We start from the raw sequence: 22,477 nt of genomic DNA on the forward strand, positions 1-22,477 counted from the left end.
AATTTCTTCTTTCTTTTCATAGAGGTTGTCCATAAAATATGCCAACAAAAAAGTATTCCATAAAAATTCGCAGGAGATGGAAGGGGACATCTTCGGTATCAACTAAATCATCTAAAGCAGTTAGCAATAGGAGTAGAATTAAATCTCTAAATGTTCGTAACACTAAAGGCGCATTACGTGGACTAGCTAGTATGTATCAGAAATTGTTGGTTTTTATACATATATGTCTTCTGCTGTTTCCCAATATTTACAAATTTAATGCATTTTTTCTTACGATTGCAGGAATACCTACTTGCAAAATACCAAAATCGAAATTGGATGCTGCGATCAAAATTCTTGATGCTGATGTGAATATATATGCTACTCAAAAATCGGAAACTCGGTGTCACATACCACCTGGTACGTCATGTGTTCGCAATTGGGGCTTCAAGAAACTTTCCTTTCCCCGTCTTCTGGGCGAATGTCGCGTGTGTTTACTGAATCAAGATTGGACTAACTTGGCTGCAATCCTTGCGGTCGCTAAGCCCCTGAGAATACGCGATTACCATCTTTACATGCCATATTTTCACAAGGTGAGTAATTTATCTAATTAGATTTTATTGTCGATTATTCATTGGTTTTATTGTTAATAGTACGCTGCGATATGCTTACTTCATAGTGGAGAAGAAGAGAATTTAGATAGCTTCCTGTGCAGCGTTATAGGCTGCCAAACGGAGCATGATAAACAGATTTTCTTAAAGAATTTAACTACCTTTTTCGAGAAAGAGATAAATAACAAACGCAGCAAGAAAGCCGAGACCAACTCTAAAGAAGCATCCAAAGAGTCCAAATGGGTGGCAGTTGGGTAGATTACGAATGCTGTAATTTTAAATAAATTTCTTTTAATAGAAAAACGTATTTTATTTCCATATATACTAAAGGATGATGCCGACCATACACTGCTACAGACCGAGCTTTCGATATGTTACTTTCCACTTTAGGAAATTATTTCGACTGTTATTCGTGCCGCGGAACCAGAAGGTATCTTGTTCTGTTCTTCGGTGTGATACTGGGGGATCTATGGTCTCCCACTATTTCAGTCTGGAGAGGTGGGCTTTCGTTGAATATGACACTTATGATTATAATAAATTGCTTCTTAAACTACTAAATTGTTTTTTGAGGAATGCATGTATGCACCATTCTGCAGGGAAATCGTCAAACCCGATGGCTTTGTTCCGGTTAAATGGATTGATGGCCGAAATGATTTCATTTGTGAGCAGGCATTTCAATCCAGAAGAAGCGGAACTTACCAGGACGTTTTACCGTTGCAATAAGCAGCACGTTATCGTGGATGAAGAAGCATTCGTTAATGTTCACAATTGCGCCATCGAGAAACTTTCGTACCTCATTACTGCGACTTTCTGTTCCTCTGGCTAGCGTGATAAGTTCACTTTTCTCATGGCATGCGATACGCACCACTTTCCTGGATTTGCTTCGGAACCGAAGCTCTAGCGTATCACATTCGCTCTTACTGGTGGTTAAAATAGGAGCCTTCAGTTCTCTACGTTCGCTGATCCGTTTCCAAGTTTCCGCAACCAACTAGATCGTATGGCGCCTCTTCGGGCTGTGGCGGGTAACACGACTTGCACAAAAGAAAAGAGCATTTTGATGGCGCACAATGCTATTCAATATTCCCAGGCGAGTTGCTCAAGATGGTTGTCGTCTAGTCAGAAATATGGTATATGGATGAATGCCCAATGTAGATTCCGAACACTATTTCGTTGGTATGGCTCCCAGCCCGATTCCCCGCTGACTAGGTGAGGGTGATCACTGACGTCATCCATAATAGATAACTCCGGAATTACAGCTGAACTGGGTAAATATGGAGGCGACCAACTATATCTTCGGGTTCATCAACTGATGCTTAAGGTTTGAAAGAGCAATGATTGGCAGCGAGGCATTATCTGTCCCATACACAAAAAGGGGGATATCACTTAATCCAACAATTGTAGAGATATCACGAGTACCATAAGACATTATTCGTTCTTGCTAGATCAGATAGCCCCATACGCCCAGAAAATCATCGGCCCATACAAAAGAGGCTTCACTCCAGGCAAATCAACTACAGATAAGATTTGATCTCTGTGGCAAGTGACAGAATAACTATTACTATTCTTTCATCGATTTCAAGGCCGGCTATAATGGCATAGTTAGGATAAAACTACACGACCATAAGAGAATTCGGTATCCGGACCAAACTGACTAGGCTGACACTGACCACTGTGTGACCCCAGATAAAAGTACCAGGATGATCCCGAGACCATTCACCATCACCAGCGGTGCAAGACAAGAGGATACCCTATCACGTAACGCACGTCTATTTTCTGCCAACAGAGACTATTTCAGCTTACAAAAACTATTCCGCTTAAAACATCACACCATAGATTCCAAGCTCTTACTGTACAAGACAATGATCTTGCCTATCCTTATGCATTCCTCGTTCGAGAGAAGAATTTTTGGCTCCCTACATGTATATAAAATGATGGACGATACCATGCCCATCCGGTTGTGGGTAAAATCCGGCCCAATAAGTTGCAGTGGGCGGGTCACTTAATTTGTACGTGTGAGGATGTCTATAAGAGCAATATCTATGGTAGAAAAAGAAGTCTGACATGGAGTGTTGGCGTAGGCCGGGACGCCAAACAGCAGGATATCGAATTGGTGGACCTCGGCGTAAAACTGGAATGTATGCAGTTTCTTCTTAAGGCAGGACCGGGTACCCGTAGCACGTGCGCATTTTAGCTAATAGTTTTGCATTCAATAATTCTTCAGGGGTTTATTTTAAATGCGTTGTGATTCTAGGACACCACTTGCTTTTTTTCTACAACAGATGTACTGTCTATCCTGTTGAGCGGGATCGTGCTAGTTATAACTCACGCTGCCTCGTCTATTATTACCTAAAATGAGCTGCAAATTTTTGAACTTATCAGAAGGTAAAGGGAATTTACAGTGAACAAAATTGAAATTGGGGGTATGGGAATCGGATGTATTTGATTTTTTTTGGCAAGAACGGAACTTATAGCTTTTAGAATACAATGCAAAGGAAATTAACAAAAAGAGAGAAAATAAAACCCTTACTGAAAACTAATAATTACATTAGCAACTCAAAAACTATTTAATATTCTCAGTATGGAGATCTTTTAAGTCATTTACACACTTCATTTTTCGTGGCATAGATTGGACCGAACGCTAAGATATGCGGCTCGCATTTTTATCCATCATTCGAGGAGACGTTCCATCAAAGATTTTTTTCTCGAAATGGGACTTTCGCGAAGTTTGCTGTCGAGACAACCTTTCAGGTTCTCAATAATATTGCAGTCCGGGGATTGTGGAGATGTTTCGAGTTTGGACAATTGAATGCTACCTCATGTAAAGAACAAAATACAATTCCTTTTATTCCTTTTCTCTCGACGCTGTTCGGATTTATATTTTTCTACAGTTCTGCAAGCTTGCTAGTAGCTTGACTGGTATGGACAATACATACAGTAATATCGATTTATATTACGTTTCGGTCTCTATCTCTATAGTATTGTGGAATTGATCGTCTTTTGACAGCAGTTCTAGTTGCCCAGCTCTGCCAGGTGTTATCACCATCGCGAAATATTTGACATTCAATTGCGAGATGATCGGATGTGCACTCTGATAATATTTTTCTCCGCTTTATCATCTTCCTGATTGCATTCAGAAGGAATGCAGGGCAATATGGTATTGGGTATTTTGGTGACTTCTTATGGTTTGTTAACATTAATTACAATTGGGGAAAGAAAACTTGTTTTTTAGCGATTTAAGAGTTTTTACTATATAGTTCGGGCTTAGGTTCCATTGCTAAATTTGAACTTATATTGTGAATTGCATCCAAATCTTGCCCTTATCGATTCAATATATTTTCTGCAGTTTCTTCGCGGTAATAATAATAATAATCGTTGGCACAACAATCTCGCACTTCATTCAAGACCGTCATGGTACGCTACAGGATTACAGTACCCTGTAGGAGGCAATGTGGTCAGCATTGCGCTTGCCTGAGATTATTACCCTGATTTAACTCAGGTACTCATTCACAGGTGAGCCGACTGGTATCATCATCATCATCAACGGCGCTACAACCGGTATCCGGTCTAGGCCTGCCTTAATAAGGAACTCCAGACATCCCGGTTTTGCGCCGAGGTCCACCAATTCGATATCCCTAAAAGCTGTCTGGCGTCCTGACCTACGCCATCGCTCCATCTCAGGCAGGGTTTGCTTCGTCTTTTTTTTCTACCATAGATATTGCCCTTATAGACTTTCCGGGTGGGATCATCCTCATCCATACGGATTAAGTAACCCGCCCACCGTAACCTATTGAGCCGGATTTTATCCACAACCGGACGGTCATGGTATCGCTCATAGATTTCGTCATTGTGTAGGCTACGGAATCGCCCATCCTCATGTAGGGGCCATAAATTCTTCGGAGGATTCTTCTCTCGAACGCGGCCTAGAGTTCGCAATTTTTCTTGCTAAAAATCCAAGTTTCCGAGGAATACATGAGGACTGGCAAGATCATAGTCTTGTACAGTAAGAGCTTTGACCTTATGGTGAGACGTTTAGAACGGAACAGTCTTTGTAAGTTGAAATAGGCTCTCTGACAACAACCGTGCGCGGAGTCGACTGGTATCCGACGTCAAATCCCGATACAAATTCCACTGTCACCAGTGAGATTTGAACCGCGACCTTCCATACGACAGCCTAGTGCTCTAACCACTGAGCTATCAGGACACAACTGGAGGTATTACGTACCTGTTAAATTGGGTCAACAGACAGGCTACTTGCAGTGCTTTCTCCTCGTAGTCCTTTTATTACCAACCTGAAAACCATACCCGTTCGGATCATGCCAGTCTCTTTATACAGCCCCTAAAAACCATTTTTTTTACAGTTTTGCAGAACTTTCTTCATGTTGCCCTGTAGGTATCTATATGCGCCCTTCTTTCGACACTGCAGGATTTTGCTGTGAATCGCAAAAAGAGTTGTCTATGCGTATGCGTCACGGCGCTGCAACTTCGTTATTCCACTAGTAGTTGGGTTTGCATATTGGAGCATAGTGTATCGTGTGGCCTTTCAGTCCAATAAGTTGCGAGGACCTCGTAAAACACATATTGCTCAAAAGCTTACACGGGATAACCGGTAAAATCACACCGCGTCACTGCAATCTTTTTCTATATAGGCGTCGTACAGATAATCTTCAGCATTCGTATGTTCTATTGTGTCTATCTTGACTCCTCGCAGGATTAATATCATATGAAATTCAGTTTATCAAGCCGTTACTCTTAATTCTTGGGGGTTACCCTTTTCCAGGTTTTTATGTTCTTTTTGAAGCCCCTTCCCCGGTCAGATGTTGGCACCATATGCTCTTCATGAGCAATTTCAGCTGAACCTTCCGAATGTTCTCTTTTTTCGGAGTGGAGCCCTTTTGCCTTTTGAGAGTTTGATGTCCAATTGATTCATTCCATCACTCTGACAATGTGTTTCGTTCTTTCTCTGAATTCATATTTTTGCGGGGCGTCGCCCTTCTCATCTCAAACGCTCCTTTTGTCCCAGTGGTTCGAATTTTCTGGTGAATTCTGTTCTACACCTTACACCTTCATCATTTTCCCACCAAAAGGGGTAGAAATCATTCCCACGTTTTCATTTCCTCCTTGGTGGTTCAAATAGTAGGCCCGTCGCTGAGTCCAGTTCCACTCCACCTACACTCACTGCGTTCGATCCGATTAGATGTTCGATCGATGATATTCTGATCAGCTGCAGATATTGGAGTTGCCTTTTGAAGGAGTGGAAGAAGACGGATGACGCACTGGCCTAGAAAAAACTATCTGGTGAAGGGAGGTCATGCTTCTCGGATAGTCCTGAATGGAATTGAAGTACTTTTCAAAAACTGAGATAGTTGACATGCGTAATGAGGCTAGCTCCGCTTACATCAAACTAAAATTACCAGTAACAATATAAAACGGGTTCTCTTAGTAAACCGGAATTTTATTTGAACTTAGAATTAGAATAAATTAACCATTTCAAGCGAGTTATAATTGATAGTCACTATGCGCTAAAAATAAAAGAAATATTAAATTTATTGTTCTTCTTCTTCCAGTTCTTCCATTTTTTGGATACTTACTACATAGACACTTATAACGTGCACTTTTCGTGGACTTCACTTCGTCGCACTTACTAGCCGCAGAATTTCCTTTTGTGTACATTCGAAGTCTTTTCATATTTGTGAACGAGTAGTCACATGTGAGTAGGAGCATGTACTTTTGGTTTTTCTCCGGTTTTTGGACACACCTGGTTAACGCGCAACCAAGTCTTGTAACACGTTCATTCACCATAACAGTGAAATGTCCAATTTGCTTATCAGTCGATGTACTAAAGAAATTTTAAAGGTTATTTAAATTTTTCCTTGAAAACGATAGAAAATACTTTTTTATCGGTTTGATTTATCTTTTGAAAATGGTCTCAGTACAAGAAAAAGAAAAGGCAGAATGAGCTCAATATGATCACGAAATTTATAATTTTAAAGTAAATTTTCAGGTATGATAGGTTTTGTAGGATTTCCTATGTAAGGATTTTCGAGTGTACGAAGTATATAAATTTACGAGAAAGAGACAACTTCGGCCTACTATATCTTTGTTAATAATGTAGGATTCCCACCAAACTCTCCAATATCATGCCCATATTACTGCATAATAGAGCGGTTTCCAGAACATTTCTAAAAAAATAAATATTGTTAAGTTTTTTTTGAGTAGATACCGGAATGAAGAATATTTTGAGGATTAGACTATAGACTTTTTTTCAGATTTTTTGGTTGGGTGGTTTCCGAAAACCACCAAACACTCTTTCATTCTACCCTCTTACAATCTTACAATCAGGCGGGCCTGCACAGAGTTTCCAAACCTCCCATCAGGCGTATACATTTATGTGGACCCGAGAATGCAGGACGGATGCATATGGACTTACGCATGTATCCAATTGGAACTTTGCGGGCATGGTCATGCACTGGCCGGGAAGAAAAACACACGCCTATGGACGAAAATGGCTTTGGGTGGGACATCCAGAACATGAAACCAATATGGAGAAAAAAGAGAAAATGAAACTTACCATGCAAGGTCTCGTAATCCTAGTGCCAATGGCTTTTGGAATAGGCAAGCAGGCTCCCAGCCATCCATATCCCTCACCTGCCTTGATGATGAATAACTTGGTCACCTTTCAATTTAATACTACAAGCACTTTAGAGAAGGAGATATTTAAAAAAATTACCAGCCACATCACCCCAGACACTGCAAGAGAGGGGTGGGGATATGCTTTACAGGCTGGACATTTGTCAGCTCAAAGCGGCGAGGCTAGATCTGGTCGGAAGATATTAAAGGAACTGGTGCTAGGCCCCTTTCGAAGAAGCCAAAGCCAGTAAAAGGTAGAGGTCGGGGGCTTCCAGAAAACTACCAAACATGGGAGCGCATAGATAAAAAACTAAGTAAATGAACAGTGTTGGAATGTGAACCAATCGTTTTTTACCGTGCTGGGAACGAAAATAATCGAGTTGTGTGAATTCATGAAAAACGTGTTTGTCCTTTGCGCTAGGCTACGAAGAAATCAATTGTTGCCCAGGAAATGCAAGCGATGCTTCCTCAAAACTCAAAGGGCGATAAACTCGAAAAGAGGACTATAGAGAGAGACAGAGCGAACGATAATTCTGGAATTTTTGTAGTATCCTAAAGTTCAAAAAAGCCGAGTTAAACCCAAAATAGATGTCAAAATGTTGCTGGAATATGTATCATATATTCGCGGATAATAAAATGGAAATGGCTTTAAATTAGTAAAGTGGAAATGGCTTTAAATTTTTCTTTTTTAGTAAAATAGTAAAAGAAACAGCGATTCAGAGTTCAACGAGTATAAGGAAGGAAAGTGATTAAAGGGGAGGTCGAAACGTAGTATAGGTCCCAAGGCTCCCACAATGTTTGCTGAACCAACACCAACAACTCTACTACCAAACCCCATCTTTACCTACACGTGGTGATCGTTGCGAGTTCTCAATGATAAACTGCAGACGTAGAAGGATGAAGGCTAGTTTTACAAGCCCGAAAATGGGACAAACTGTACCAACTGGTCCTGAAGGTTGGAGGTTGAGTAGAGTTGACAACGTACACGGAAAACCACAGCCAAAAATGAGCCTCGGACTAGATGGATTTTATAAAGACGGACTCAGCATCGAAAACGGTCTAACGATTTGCACAATTTTTCACACAGATCGAATGATGCCAAGAAGCCAGCCGATACCCTATCCCAATATAACGCTGATATAACAGCGTTGCATCTATGCGCTGCACAGGGACCGGCCATTCAGTAAACCATCTGCTCGGAGTAGGTTTCTTATCCAGCCAAAAAATGAAACCTGCTGTTATCAGCTTTGAAAACATAAGCGAAAGGCTATACACTTTGCGTTTACGAGGCAAATTTTGAAATATAAGCCTCATTAACGTCCATATTCCTACAGAGGAGACTGCAGAGCCGGAGAAGAATATCTTCTACGAGGAAGTAGAGCGATAGCCAGTCGATACGTCGATTATCATAGCTTATACAAAACTATGAATGACAACGGACTGTCCAACTGACAGTGTCACATGAAATGGTTGTTGGAGGTACTTGCTTTGCGTGGAATGCGGTCCATAAGTAAACGTGAGCCGCTTTAGGTGAGATGGCGCTAATAGGTTAAACTATTGGTAGAATGAAGAAATCGCGGTGCATGCTTTCTAGAAAGAAGACTGCAAACAGACCAGAGGAAGACCGGACTTCGGCAACAAATATGAAGCCTTCGCAAACCTCCATAAACCCTAACGCTCAACGTCTTCACCATACCTGTAATATCTGCTAGGGAACTTGTGTAGATTTGTCGAAGAATAGAGGATAATAACGCTCCCGGTTTAGATGCTGTTCCCAATAAAACCCTTAACTTGCTGTTAAGACCAAGCCCAACTAGTTTATCAGACTGTTTGGTAAATGTATGGTATGCGTGGTATGAGTAGTTTCTCCTACTCGGTGGAAGAGGTAGAGACTAGTTTCGCTTTCAAAATCCAATAATTAAACGGGAACAATTTATGGTACCACTACACCGTGTGACTTGATTGTTATGGGCTTCTCACACTTTCTCTGCAGAAGGCTACACGATTTGGCCGGGGTTATCTCTGCAAAATCACCTGGAGATGTTGAAGTACCCACTAAGAAAACTATCACCGCTATGAGATCGTAGCTGGAAATAGGCGAATTCAACCTAATGGAACAAAAGACGGAGATGGCATTGATCACCAACTGTAGGAAAACGATAACGATTAGAATTGGGGTTGGTGGCGACATTATAACTATTAATAGGTTATCAAGAACCTTGGGGGAAATGATTGGCGTGGATCTGCACCATGTCAATGACAAAGCGGCAAATATCGCTAGTTCTGATCATGCTCAAAATTGGAGACCCGAATATACTGCTTCGTAGTCGAAGTGGTTCACTCAATACTGTTATGTTTGGTACCTATTTGGAAGGAGGCACTAGCAATACTCTCACTTGCTCGGTGGAAGGTAAATACAACCTACCATTTAGTGACGTAAATGATGTGCAGCGCCTTCAGGACTACTTCAGGCGATGTTTTTTATCGCAGGAATATGATACAGAACGCAAGGTAAGACTGAATGAATAAATGGCAACAACGGGGGATGATTTGGAAAGGGTCGTGACTCTTGGTATTGAGAAGTCGACTCAGAGACCACACGGTGAAATCACACAGCATTTGGCAGAATTGCTGACATGGCATGGTGGTTACAGGAAGTATCGGATCAAGTTGGGCTATTCTTTCTTTTATCTCGAATGTGGTTGCACATTCGAATATTTAATATTAGACTGATGCGATTTTGTTCAGGGAAGGGGAGCTTAATAGATTTACTGAAAATCAGTGTAAATTTAAAAAACATTAGTTCAGTAATAAAGAGAATTCAGATGGAGCTTGGCAAGGCGGAACGCACACCTGTTTGATGCGCGGTTCTTCCTACAAAGTAATACTTTTCATCGGTTCCGCGAAAAGGAGGAGAAAGAAAAAGGGGGCAGATTGCGGTGAGTGAGAATTCCGCTCATTACTGCAACCTAGCACAGGAATGCCTTTCTAAGATTTCGACTTCCAGCTGAATCTAAAACGGGCAAATATCCAGACAGACAGACAGCAATAATATGAACATACTCGGATCATAGTTTCGCTTCGAGCTCGAATAGTAACACCAACTCGAATCCTGCCTAACAATTAGGTGAAGGTGATTACGGAAACAATTCGTAATAAATTGCTCCGTGAGAGTAGAGGTCCTGGAGTTGAATCATCGACAAATGATCTTCACAACCATTTGAGAACTTTTTCATTGATACACCGCCGCAAACGTACTTGGCGCGGTCGCAAAAAAGTCAGAACGATTCGTTTGACGATGAAGGTAAGTTAGCAATGGAACGGAATAATAGTGCATACCGGGCAATCCTGCAATCTCGAAGAGTGGGGCACAAGCAGAGACTTATCACGAATTTGTTTAGTAGAAAAGCGACTTCACAGACGGAAAGGGATGCCTAGGAAAACAAATAGGTCTGTGAACTTGAGAAGCACAGAAATTTAACGCACCACGCACCGAAGTTTTACCAACAAGTCAGCAGGATGAAACCAACTACAACTCGATGCTCATCCTACCGAAACAAAAAAGGAAATCTGATTTCCGATGGAATGGGCATATTGAAACGATGGGTAGTGTTTTTAAATGAACTGCTCAACACGGATTTGGAGTTTCCGCCAACTGAATATGACGGAGAAATACTCGTACTGCCACCGCCCGTGGAATTCATTGGCTTAAGAGTCATAAGCCGTCAGGAGTCAACAAATTTTCTTTGTGTGACAAGCAGTGGAAAAACCTTGTGGAATATGGCCAATATTTGCACAATCATGATCGACTTCAAGGTCGCCTATTATAGCATAGTCTTATCTAGGGACCGTCCACGGTCCACGGACTCCAATTTTAACAAAAAGTTGACTGACGATAAACTTTGGTATTTAACCCAAAAAAGAGGAGTCCGTAGACCACAATAGAGGAAGTAAGTTGCTTCCCAAGTGGTCCGGTTTGTCATCAAGTGGATGCGGAATCAAGACTCCCAGCATCCTCGACCAAAAATTCTGGTGGAATTCAGAAATTGAACAATTTCAGAACAACTACCTTACAGCTATGAGGTGGTCCTAGTATAGAAGAAGCCGACCTGAATTCGGGGATTCACAAGTGCAAAATCAAAACCGCGAATATAAAAAAATGGGGGACGGGACGGGAAAACTCACACAAGAAAACCATCCATTGAAACACAAATATCTGAACTACAAGGGCCCATGCCAGTTAGCTATTACATTCCGTGCCCCCCTAGACACTGTATTTAGTCTCCTTGGATGGTGCGTATAGATCAATGATGTCATTGTCCAATCTTTTGGGTTAAAGAATTAACTAATGTGGAACTGTTACGCTTACGTAAGTAGATTGACGGAGGCCTGGGTAATTTTGTATGTTCAGCAGAATGTCACTATCTTCATTCTCAGCAGAATGTCCATTGTCTTAGTAGGGGAGGATGCTGAATTGTTTCTGTGGATTAATGTTTAGCATTTTTCGCTGGACTTTCGTCCTTGTTAGATTTAGGGCTCTTCAAGCGTTTAAAGGTGAATAGGATGTACCTATCTAATCCTGTCTGTACTTTTTCGGGTGGTCTCCGCCAGTCTTTATTTGCGTTTTGGGTAACATTCAATGCTGCCCTGAGAAAATTTTAGAAGCCTCAAAAATATTCGTTAACACTAAGACCCGAGGCCGGATGCAATACCGAATATTGCCCTGAAAGCAGCAGTAAGGACAGTACCAGTTATGTTCGCCGAACATTGGTAGCTACAAAAGCTGATATTCATTCCAAAGTCAGGTGAACCATAGATAATCTCTCCTCAAATAGACCGATATATCTAGTTAATATCATTTCCAAATTGAACATTTGAGAGATTAATATACAATAGACAGCTCTTTATTGCGGAAAGGGAACGACGCCTTTCTGACAAGCAATTTGGATTTTGTAAGGCGAGATCAATTGCTGGCGCAATCATTATGGCAATTGGCTTGGCCTAGGTTGCAATAGAGGGAGACAAATGATATGCAGTACTAACCCTAGATATAAAGAATGCGTTGAACTCTGAAAAATGGAAGAAAATCATCAAAGGCCCTGGAATAGATTGTACGCGTCTCAGAAGGTGAATCGAAAATATTCGCTACAAGTTGCGGTGTGTCATAAGGTTCTATCTTAAGTTCCTTGCTGCTATTAAGTACTGGGAACTATCCATAACCAGGTGACTCAGGTAGAATTCAGAAGAAAATAATAAAGGGAGTGAAGCACAATGGGCTGCAGTTAGGAACTGATCCTACTTCGCAGCGCAACGCTTTAGACCAGCCTCGCAGGGAGAGTGTAAGGAGGAGGAGGCGGTCTTAGTGATTAAGTTTTATCTAACTGCATTGCAAGAGGAAGTGGTAGGTTTTGCATCTTTCCAACTTCGGACGATGAAAGAAAATAGTTTCATTTTTCACATAACTTTATACCATATGCACTAGAAGAATTTGACGCCGTACTGAACATCTCCTTAAAGTTTGTTGTAAAGATTATTTTGGCTCGATTTGTTCGTCTATTTTACGTGGATGCCCGGGTAGCTGAGCGGTTAGAGCACAAGCCTGTCGTACGGAAGGTCGCGGTTCAAATCTCGTTGCCGGCAGTGGGGTTTGTATCGTAATTTGATGCCGGATACCAGTCGACTCAGCTATGAACGAGTACCTGAGTCAAATCAGGGTAATAATCTCGTGTGAGCGCAATGCTGACCAAATTGCCTCCTACAGTGTTCTGTAGTGAACCGTTACGGTCTTGAATGAAGTACTCTAACACACTTCAAGGCCCTGATCCAATATGGATTGTTGTGCCAACAATTATTATTACCATTATTTTACGTGGTATATGTAGGGGTGTTAAAGGCAACTCTTTTTAGTGCTTATGTAAGCGAGGACATTTTCAGTAGAGAATGCAGAGACTGCTATGGTTGCTCAGTCCAGGTCAAAAAGCACCTATACTGTGAGTGGGTCGCCATGGCATCAGATGAATCTAATGAAATGTCATGTCCACATTAAATTACTGTCGTGTTTGGAAATTTTGGAAAACTTAGAACCAATTATTTGAAGGCACCCTTGAAAAGGAAGTTGAGAGCACTGGAAAAGAGATTATAACTATCCACCAGAGTTCGCCACAAAATTGATTTTAAATATATTCGAAAAAGAAAACTATTGAAATGCAGGAGAGTAGTTAATTATAGGTCGCAAAAGATGAGCTTCATTTGGGGGTTCACTAAACTGTTTCACACTAACCTCCCAACAGCGTCGACTTCACCAATGGCGCAATCCTTGAATTCTACGAACCATGCGTTAACGAATTTAAGGACAGCTTCTATAGCAGGCCCACTAGCTGATGTTGACATCCGCATGGCTAGGTTTTGTCCAGCGTGTCGATATTTAGAAGATAAACGGCAGTCATCGTGAGCGAAAATACACTGATCGGCATGCATTCTTGCAATATATTCTAGTTCCGTATCCCAAACCTGTATTGAAATATTGGTATAGTTGATGACTATCGCTGACCATCAAAACACCCACCAGCTCCCTCATCCGAGTAGCCTTGGGATAAGTTTTCCCATCTTTGTCCTTAATTGCTCCATCGCCGCATGCCACAGCATTCCTTTTCTCATTGTGGGCATCGATTAAAACCTGTCGTAACTCTTTTGTCATGACAATCCTTGTCCAGTTTTTGGTAGGCACACCTCTTCCACTTTTGCTAAACTGAAAGTATTCCTTATGAGAGTGTGGAATGCAGCTAACAATGAAGTTTCTTACCATTTGTTCTGGATGGCAAGCGATGTGTTTACCTTTGGAGCAGTTTACTTCCATCTTACAATAGTCATAAAAGTGGACACCAGAGCAGAAGTACGCTGCAGTTAACGCCAAAGCGAGCCATGCTGCTGGGGATAACATTCTACTTGAAATTTGGACCCAATTTAAAAAGTTTTTATTAATTTAAATTAAAACTGATTTTATTAAGATAACTTTACGCCAACATCTTGCTCTACCCAGTTCAATTATCGTTCTGATGGATATGTCTGAAGTTGCTTAGACTGAAAGTTCTATTGACTATGATAGTGGGATCGCAATCTGGTTTTTTTTCTCGAAATGGTTTAGATTTTCTGAGGAGGTAAACATTCCCAGCCACTTCTGCAAGGTTTTTGCTGTTACCGCAAGACTCAAATAGTAAATTCGAGAGTTACAATGGATTGTTTTTTGGTGCGCAGTTACAAAAAGTTCTCCATTAACACTTTTGAATTAGAGACGGTGGAATAACCAATTTGCTACTGTTTAGTTTTTAGTGATAGGTTTAGTTGCTTATGACTGAAAACAATCAAAAGAGCACTTTTGTTTATATCATGCCTGTTTGCAAGTATCTATCAGGGAAGTATGAGTCAGCTAAACTTTGGGTAATTATTGTTCTAATTGCAGTATATAGGTACATTGGCTCAATTTCACCCAGTGTCTAATTAAGTGGCTCCTATATTATTCTTATGCCGAGTTGTGAACATGATAATTTAGGAAGACTATCTTAATCACCATAGCCTGTGACTATGGCTACGATTATGTATGTGACGAAGGTACGAAGGCTTGAAGATTTTGACGGCTTTGTTTTACCATCGCGTAGGCTGGTATATAAGATAAATGTTTTTTTTAAAAAAACATGGAAAGTATGGGGTTCTACCGCAAAATATTACGTTGTTTAGTGGATATGGTCCTAGCCCCTCCATTCACTTATCGATTGTATTTGCTACCGGTCTTTTTCGCCTCCTCCGTCTCTCGCAACTTGCACCGAATCCGTCCCACTATGTGGCTAATTGCATTCGAGATCTCCTGGCAGACAAGGTTTTCCAAATTAGAGTTTCCGGTGTTACTGTTCTTTCCAATGCCACCTCTAGGCACTTTCTTTCCCCTGTGAATTTAGGACAATGGAAGAAGACATGTCAACGGGCCTTCGAAATACTGTCTCAGTTGGCAAAGTTAGATGAGTTCATCATCATCATCAACGGCGCAACAACCGGTATCTGGAGGTCCACCAATTCGATCTCTTTAAAAGCTGTCTGGTGTCCTGACCTACGCCATCGCTCCATCTCAGGCCTGCCTCGTCTTCCTTTTCTACCATAGATATTGCCCTTATAGACTTTCCGGCCTGGATCATCCTCATCCATGCGGATTAAGTGATCTGCAACTTGTTGATTTTATCCACAACCAAACGGTCGTGGTATCGCTCATAAATTTCGTCGTTATGTAGACTACGGAATCGTCCATCCTCATGTAGAGGACCAAAAATTCTTCGGAGGATTCTTCTCTCGAACACGGCCAAGAGTTCGCAGTTTTTTTTGCTAAGAACCCAAGTCTCCGAGGAATACTTAAGAACTGGCAAGATCATAGTCCTAGTAGTACCCTATAGTGAGACGTTTCGAGCGAAACAGTTTTGTAAGCTGAAATAGGCTCTGTTGGCTGCCAACAACCGTGCGCGGATTTCATCGTCACAGGTGTTATCGGTTGTGATTTTTGACTCTGGATAGAAGAAATTTTCAACGGTCTCAAAGTTGTAGGCGGTCCTGTCAATTGCACATGTCCTTTGATCATAGCATAGCCTACGAGTGCATCAGTTGGCAATATCTTTAATCCGAACATGCTGCAAATACTGCTTGCAGTTCAACTCAAAATCTATCATTATGCCAAGGTACTTGATTGGCAATTTTGGAATGATAATGAGGCTTCCCATTCGGATATGAGCAGTCATTTTCTTACGAAGTAGCGGCTGGAATTTTTTCCAAAATATAGCCCAACCATGGCAGCAGGTGGATCCTTGTAGCGGTGTTCCCGTTCCTCCCTTAACCAGCTCGTCCGCTACCTTATTATCATCTAACTCTGGTACCCAGAGTATTCAGAACTTTTGAGCGTGCCAAGTATATTCAGCCTATTAAGGCATCCCTATAGAAATTTAGAATTTACCTAAGGATCTAGTGCCTTAATAGACGCTTGACTGCTGGTTTGATTAGCAATATTCTGCTACCTATATTTCCATTCGAGGTTAAAGGTGTGTTTATTAACTGGGTTACGTTAATAAACACACGTGCTTGTTAACTCTTCAAGGAATTCATCATCTATCATACTCCACATTAGCGGTGATAGTAACCCTGTGGATAACCTTGAGTAGTGTTCTCGACAATGAAGTTTGTACCTAACTGCATTTTTATTTGCGTGTTCTCTAACATCCTGCTCATCCAGAAATTCAGAATGTTTTTCGCTTCCTTTGTGATTGTGGGCGTCTCCTATATCTGTGTGCGATGTGTTGTCAAACACTTTTTCGATATACACAAATGGACACACTACCATTTTTTTACTTTCTATGGTATTCCGTACAATATCCGTCAGCTAATACAGGGTAGTTTCGGTTGACCGTCCTACCCAGTAATCGAGTTGACACGGATTTAGGGGATTTCGCATTAGAATGTTACAGCATAATTAATATAGTTGCCTATAATCTTTTCCACTGTTTTAAGTGTAAATTATGCCAGGTAAATAGGTCTCCAAGACTTAGAATGAAAAGGATTCCTTTTATCTGCGTTCAGAAAAAAGTCCACTTTTGCCTGATTCCGTACTCTTAATATATATCCAAAAACTATGTGCCTATGAGCGATACTATGACCGTCCGGTTGTGGATAAAATCGGGCTCAATAGGTTACGGTCGGCGGGTCACTTAATCCGTATGGATGAGGATGATCCAGCCCGGAAAGTCTATAAGGGCAATATCTATGGTAGAAAAAGAAGACGAGGCAGACTCTGCCTAAGATGGAGCGATGGCGTAGGCCAGGACCCCAGACAGCTTTTAGGGATATCGAATTGGTGGACCTCGGCGTAAAACCGGGATATCTAGAGTTCTTTACTAAGACAGGTCTAGACCGGATATCGGTTGTTGCGCCGTTGATGATGATGATGAAACTATGTTGGCCATTATCTCACTTAGGAGAAATCTAGTGTGGTTTCTAGGACTCTCTGCAGTAGTGGTGGAGAAATGCCATTTACCCCAGATAATTTCAGTGGTTTAAAGGTTCCCACTGTATTATTATTCTGTTAAGGCAAGTTGCACTGTGCCTTTAAAGAGCTATTGTGCCCCTTTTACTGGTTAAAGTATACCTATTAACTATAGTATTTGAAGGAAGCTTATAACCGTTAGGAATTTCATTATATTCCCTACTTCCAAATATTTCAACTTAGCATCTGTAATTAAGTATTCTCCCAGGTGTCTCGACCTACTTTGCACAAGTGCCGGACACTGCCCTAGGCTCGCTCAGTCGTACCGTATACCAGTTTGGAGGTCATCTGGTTGGACTTAAGTGTCTTAATCAGCGCTTGGCTGTCAGTCAGAATAGCAATGTTCTGCTCCCTGTAGTTTCTTTGGAGATTAAAGGAGGAAGGAATATGCTAGTGTGCTTACCATTTGGGTTCAAGTACATTTTCATTGGACCAATGATTCGGACACCCGCTCCTTCAGCTGTGAGGGAACCGTCAGTGTACCAAATAATCAGGTTCCCACAGTACGTATTACTTTAGGTTCCGAGCATACCTCTTTTGCAAGTCTCCAGTTTTCTTTTTATGCCTTTCTGCCTGTTGTTGGAGTGTCAGGTAGAGTATTGTTGTCTTCTACCGTGAAATACAATCCCGGGTAACGAGTTCTGAGAAGTAGATGCACCATGTCCTCCTCATTCTTGATTAATGTTCCATCTTCGCTCTTCAGGCAGACACAAGACACGTCACTGCCTTAGGTGAACAACTGGGCTCATATGCGTTAATAACGACTATGATGAGATCTTTTATCAGTGTTACCAGCTGCATTTTGCGCCTGATGTCACTGCCCACTTATAGATGAGCCACGTGACTCTCTAGGGATAGAAGTTACAATCTGTTCTCCTGGCATTATTCTGCCAACTTTTCTGTTGCCCTCAGTGTGGAATGATTATTCTGTGTCCCTCTATGTCTAAGGTTCTTCCGATACCCTTCAATTCTTGACCAAGCCTTGCATATGAGTGTTCCCTTCCTTTAGGGTTTTGTTGAAAACAAGTGCTGCAATTTGAACTTAAGGGAGATCCTTATGTACCTTAAAATGAGTGCAGAACTTCTTTTCACCTCTAGGAATTTTAGTATCTAATACATATATATATATATATATAGCCGTTCCAACATGGCAAATGAAAGATGAACTTTTGAAGCAGTTATTGGTTTTGACATGGATTACAAAGAAGGGAGTGTGGGGGTCCGAAAAGGGGCAATTACTTCAAAGACCCGTTCTAGGAAAATACCCAACCGAAAAATTTGAAAGAAGGTATGGTCATCCATGTACCTGGTATCTAGTCTCCAAAATACTCTCCATTATTATATCTGCCCAAATAAAGTTAATAATATATAGTATATTATTATGTTTTGTAAATTTACTCCGAATCCTCTTAAGTTGATCCTAGGCCCGTACAATTTTGCGGTAATATGGGTTTTAGTAGGAAGCAGCGGTCTAGATGGGTGGAAATCCCGTTCTTATTAACAAACTCATAGTAAGTAAAAGTTGCCTTTTTCACGTCAAATTATTACTCCTTTAAATATAAAATGTCAGCACTACACCGAATCGAATATCTTATATAAAAAATCAAGAAAATCTTTTATACCTGAAGCGTCAAGCATCCGTTTTTCAACTTGTTTTGTTTTGATCTTCCACGGAGATGGAGGGGGGGGGGGGCAGTGAAAGATCACATGCTCTGGATCCTCCGGTATGGATAATTCGGCACATCATTCAACTCAAAGCGATGGAGATACTGCCTATAGCAACAAGTGCGACCCGTGGGAAGTTGGCTCGCCACGTTTCCGCTCAAGCCACACCTTGATATTGAAAGTGACCTTTGATCATTCGACTCGCAACTTGCCGCATTTTTCCGTTCTGCGCGCTCCTCCATACGTCTTGTATGGTCCAACACACTCACTTCTTTCGCCAGATTATCGATTGGGATCATGCCTACTACCACCTCATCTGCCTCATCTGATGTAGTTCTAAAAGCACTGAACGTCATCAACGACAAACCGAGTTCACTTGCTTTCATCTCTGAGAGTTTGAAAGCACCTCTGTCTACACAGGTGATGTGTAAAGCAGAATGGATCGCGTCATTCGGACTGAAAGCAACCTTCGGTTGAATTTCGTCCCGCTAATATTCGGTAACATTTTTGCAAGTACTCTAGGGGCTCCCCCAATTTAAGTTTGGCGTCATTTATCACTGCCAGGTATTTTATAGCCAGCTAACGTTAGAGACGATTGTGCATTCATTGACTTCCACCTTCACAGTGTTCTTTTTTCTGCGGTTCGTTACTAAGACCACTTCGGTTTTTCCCATCCCCCCAAAGTCAGCCCGGCTCTTTCTAGCCAGAAATTTACCGTTCACACTTCTTCCGCTGCGAAGACTTCCACATCGACTGGGAGTTTTCCTGGACAACTACATCTCGGTTATCCGCCAAGCCAACAATCGTAGGCTCTTCTGGAACTGGAATAGCAAGCACTCCATTATAAATTACATTTCATAATAGGGGGACCGTCTAATGCGGCTAACATTATTTCAGAAACTATTGAATTCGGGGTCTGCCTTCACTATTCTGGGAATGTCAATTAGTGGTTTGCTGGCCTCCTGATTCGTTTAATCATTCTTCCCCAATTTCTCCCCTTTCGTGTTTTGAACTGGTGTTACTTGTGCCGCTTAGCTCACTTTTTCGGTCGACGCCTTGACTTTTCATTCATGTTGTACCTAACCGTACGCCAACCGGTTGCCTCATATTGTGGCGCTCGTTGATGAATTCACGAATTTCCCTGATCTTTTTACCCAGTGCGATAAAGGCAGCCCTCCATTGGTCGCTGCATCTTACATTGGTCGAGCCGTTTGGAGTCACAGTTTCTTCCTCTTCATGTGTTTCTGCTACACACTCCCCACTGGGGGGTAGCGGTTGGAATCGCGGGGGCTTCCGCTCGTATGGGCAGGGATCTGCGATGAATTGTGCTTCTAATAAACGGGTCGGTCCAGTTCTAATCCTTCCCGCGCTTGTAACATTAGATCCACGGTAGGTAAGTTACCTATTACTGAGTCACTGTAGTCGTTGAATATCGACGGCCGGGGGCTCGCTTGCCTACTCTCAAAAAACCGCCGGTACTCGGTTTCCATGAGCTTGTACCCTAACTTTATTCCTCCTCTGCTCCTTCATGTTTGGTTTTATTTATCCTTTCCATTGTCAATTTTTATCCACAGGTGGGAGTTTTATTGCTAACTATGCGGCCTGTGCACCTCCAGATGCGCGCGTGTACTTCTTCATAGCGCATCCACCAAGCATTCCCTTATCTGCACGATTTGGCAACTCCACGATTACTGCAAATGCAGCTTTTGAATGGTGGCGGTTTACTTGGAATTTAATTGCCCCGGGGATCCGTCATCTACCCTAATCATGAGGTTTTTGCCTTTGTCCTCCTTTTTTCTAAAGACCCTTAATGTAGTGTGGGGATCTATATTTTGAGTGATTGGGAGGCACAGAAGCTTCTCTGTCTCAGTCGCTACGGCTTTAAGAAGGCAGAATGTCATCATATGTTCCCTTGATATATTATCCCAAGCATATGTCTATAGTTCTACTCCCTTACAGCTTGGCAATTTAGGGACTATGGTCCTAAGACATTCTATCGTGCCCTCCGTTGCGCAGTCCATCAGCATAAGTCTTAGTGGAAAGCAAATGCCGGTGAACATGAGCTGCTTACTCCATTCTTGGTATATCTACACGACGATGTGGTCTTCCATGATTACCTTTTTTTGCTCTGGATATAGTTTCCGCAATATGGCCAATCGAATGCTCTTCACCGCATTAACAAAGTTAACGGCGGGCCTCCTGACTCCTACCTTCAGCCCAGGCCTACCGGGGTTTCCTCCTCATATGTACGAATTCGGATTTCTGGGGAGCATTCCCTTTCTGCGGGCTGATCTCCGCTACCCCCTCTTCCTTTGTTCCGTTGTTGAAGACTTAAGTTTGTCTTGAGCCTTATTAAGCGTTTCTTTTGGTTTTAGTCTTTCCTTTAGATGGCGCAGATATTATTGAACATCTGCACTGCTGAAGCCTGTCTCTTCCCTGACGTCTGATGTGCTTACATCAGACGTACTTTTGTTGGTCGCTACTTTCTGAAGAAGAACTTTTTTGGTTGCTGTCTTCGCTTGATTTCACAACTTCTCCCTTATTGGAAGTAATCACCTGGTTCTTAGTATTGCGGAAATGTTTCCTTGACTGATGGAACAGTTTATTTGCGGTACGAGATCCTGTTTATTGTATTTTTTTTAAATTTTTTTTTCACTCTTTTCGTTTGATTTGATTCCCACGAGTAGCTCTCCGTAGAGCGGTGAGGTCAAGTTTAATCACTGAAGCGAGGTATCAGTGAGTCTCCGTACGAATACAGTCAATAGACATGGTCTGCATAACACCTTGGATTGGGGATATGTTTTCAAATCCTCAGATAAGATTGGTAACATTTTGTTAACTCTTGGCCGCGTTCGAGAGAAGAATCCTCCGAAGAATTTTTGGCCTCCTACATGAGAATGGACGATTCCGTAGCCTACATAACGACGAAATCTATGAGCGATACCATGACCGTCCGGTTGTGGATAAAATTCGGCCCAATACGTTATGGTGGGCGGGTCACTTAATCCGTATGGATGAGGATGATCCAGCCCGGAAAGTCTATAAGGGCAATATCTATGGTAGAAAAAGAAGACGAGGCAGACTCTGGCTAAGATGGAGCGATGGCGTAGGCCAGGACCCCAGACAGCTTTTAGGGATATCGAATTGGTGGACCTCGGCGCAAAACCGGGATGTCCGGAATTCCTTATTAAGGCAGGCCTACACTGGATACCGGTGGTTGCGCCGTTGATGATGATGATGAACATTTTTTGTTAACAATAGGGTCACCTCGTCCAAGGTGTGGCTATCACTACCCACTAACGGTCTTCGTAGGCGAGAGGCTTGGGTCCTGAAGAGCCACATATAGAGATAGGTTGGTTTCCAGAGAGTTACATATATTCCTCATCAGTCTCTCCTGCAGTCCACAGCTCCACCCCTGTTGTTGTATACCAAGGGTACTTTCTGCAAAGATACACATTATTTTGGCATTTTCACAGTGAAATTATCATCATACCAACCACCATCGAGTTTGTTTTGACAATTT

General features: G+C 41.9%; 2 protein-coding genes across 2 annotated transcripts; one reads left to right on the plus strand and one right to left on the minus strand.

Annotated features, from left to right (window-relative positions):
* The first annotated feature begins 22 nt into the window (after positions 1-22).
* Positions 23-857, plus strand: LOC119659479. Its single transcript, XM_038067592.1, has 3 exons — positions 23-189; positions 283-572; positions 633-857. Exons 1-3 carry the CDS (start codon positions 39-41, stop codon positions 846-848), a joined length of 657 nt encoding a protein of 218 aa, XP_037923520.1. The 5' UTR covers positions 23-38; the 3' UTR covers positions 849-857.
* A 5,167-nt stretch (positions 858-6,024) lies between these two features.
* On the minus strand, positions 6,025-14,290 carry LOC119661486 (antigen 5 like allergen Cul n 1-like). The gene is made up of 5 exons (XM_038070850.1): positions 14,020-14,290; positions 13,783-13,965; positions 13,498-13,727; positions 6,179-6,426; positions 6,025-6,109 (listed from the first exon to the last, which is right to left on the minus strand). The coding sequence occupies exons 1-5, from the start codon at positions 14,155-14,157 to the stop codon at positions 6,087-6,089; spliced, it is 822 nt and encodes a 273-aa protein (XP_037926778.1). The 5' UTR covers positions 14,158-14,290; the 3' UTR covers positions 6,025-6,086.
* Between the last annotated feature and the right edge of the window lie 8,187 nt (positions 14,291-22,477).

This window comes from Hermetia illucens, chromosome 1, assembly GCF_905115235.1.
Source record: "Hermetia illucens chromosome 1, iHerIll2.2.curated.20191125, whole genome shotgun sequence".
NCBI lineage: Eukaryota > Metazoa > Arthropoda > Insecta > Diptera > Stratiomyidae > Hermetia > Hermetia illucens.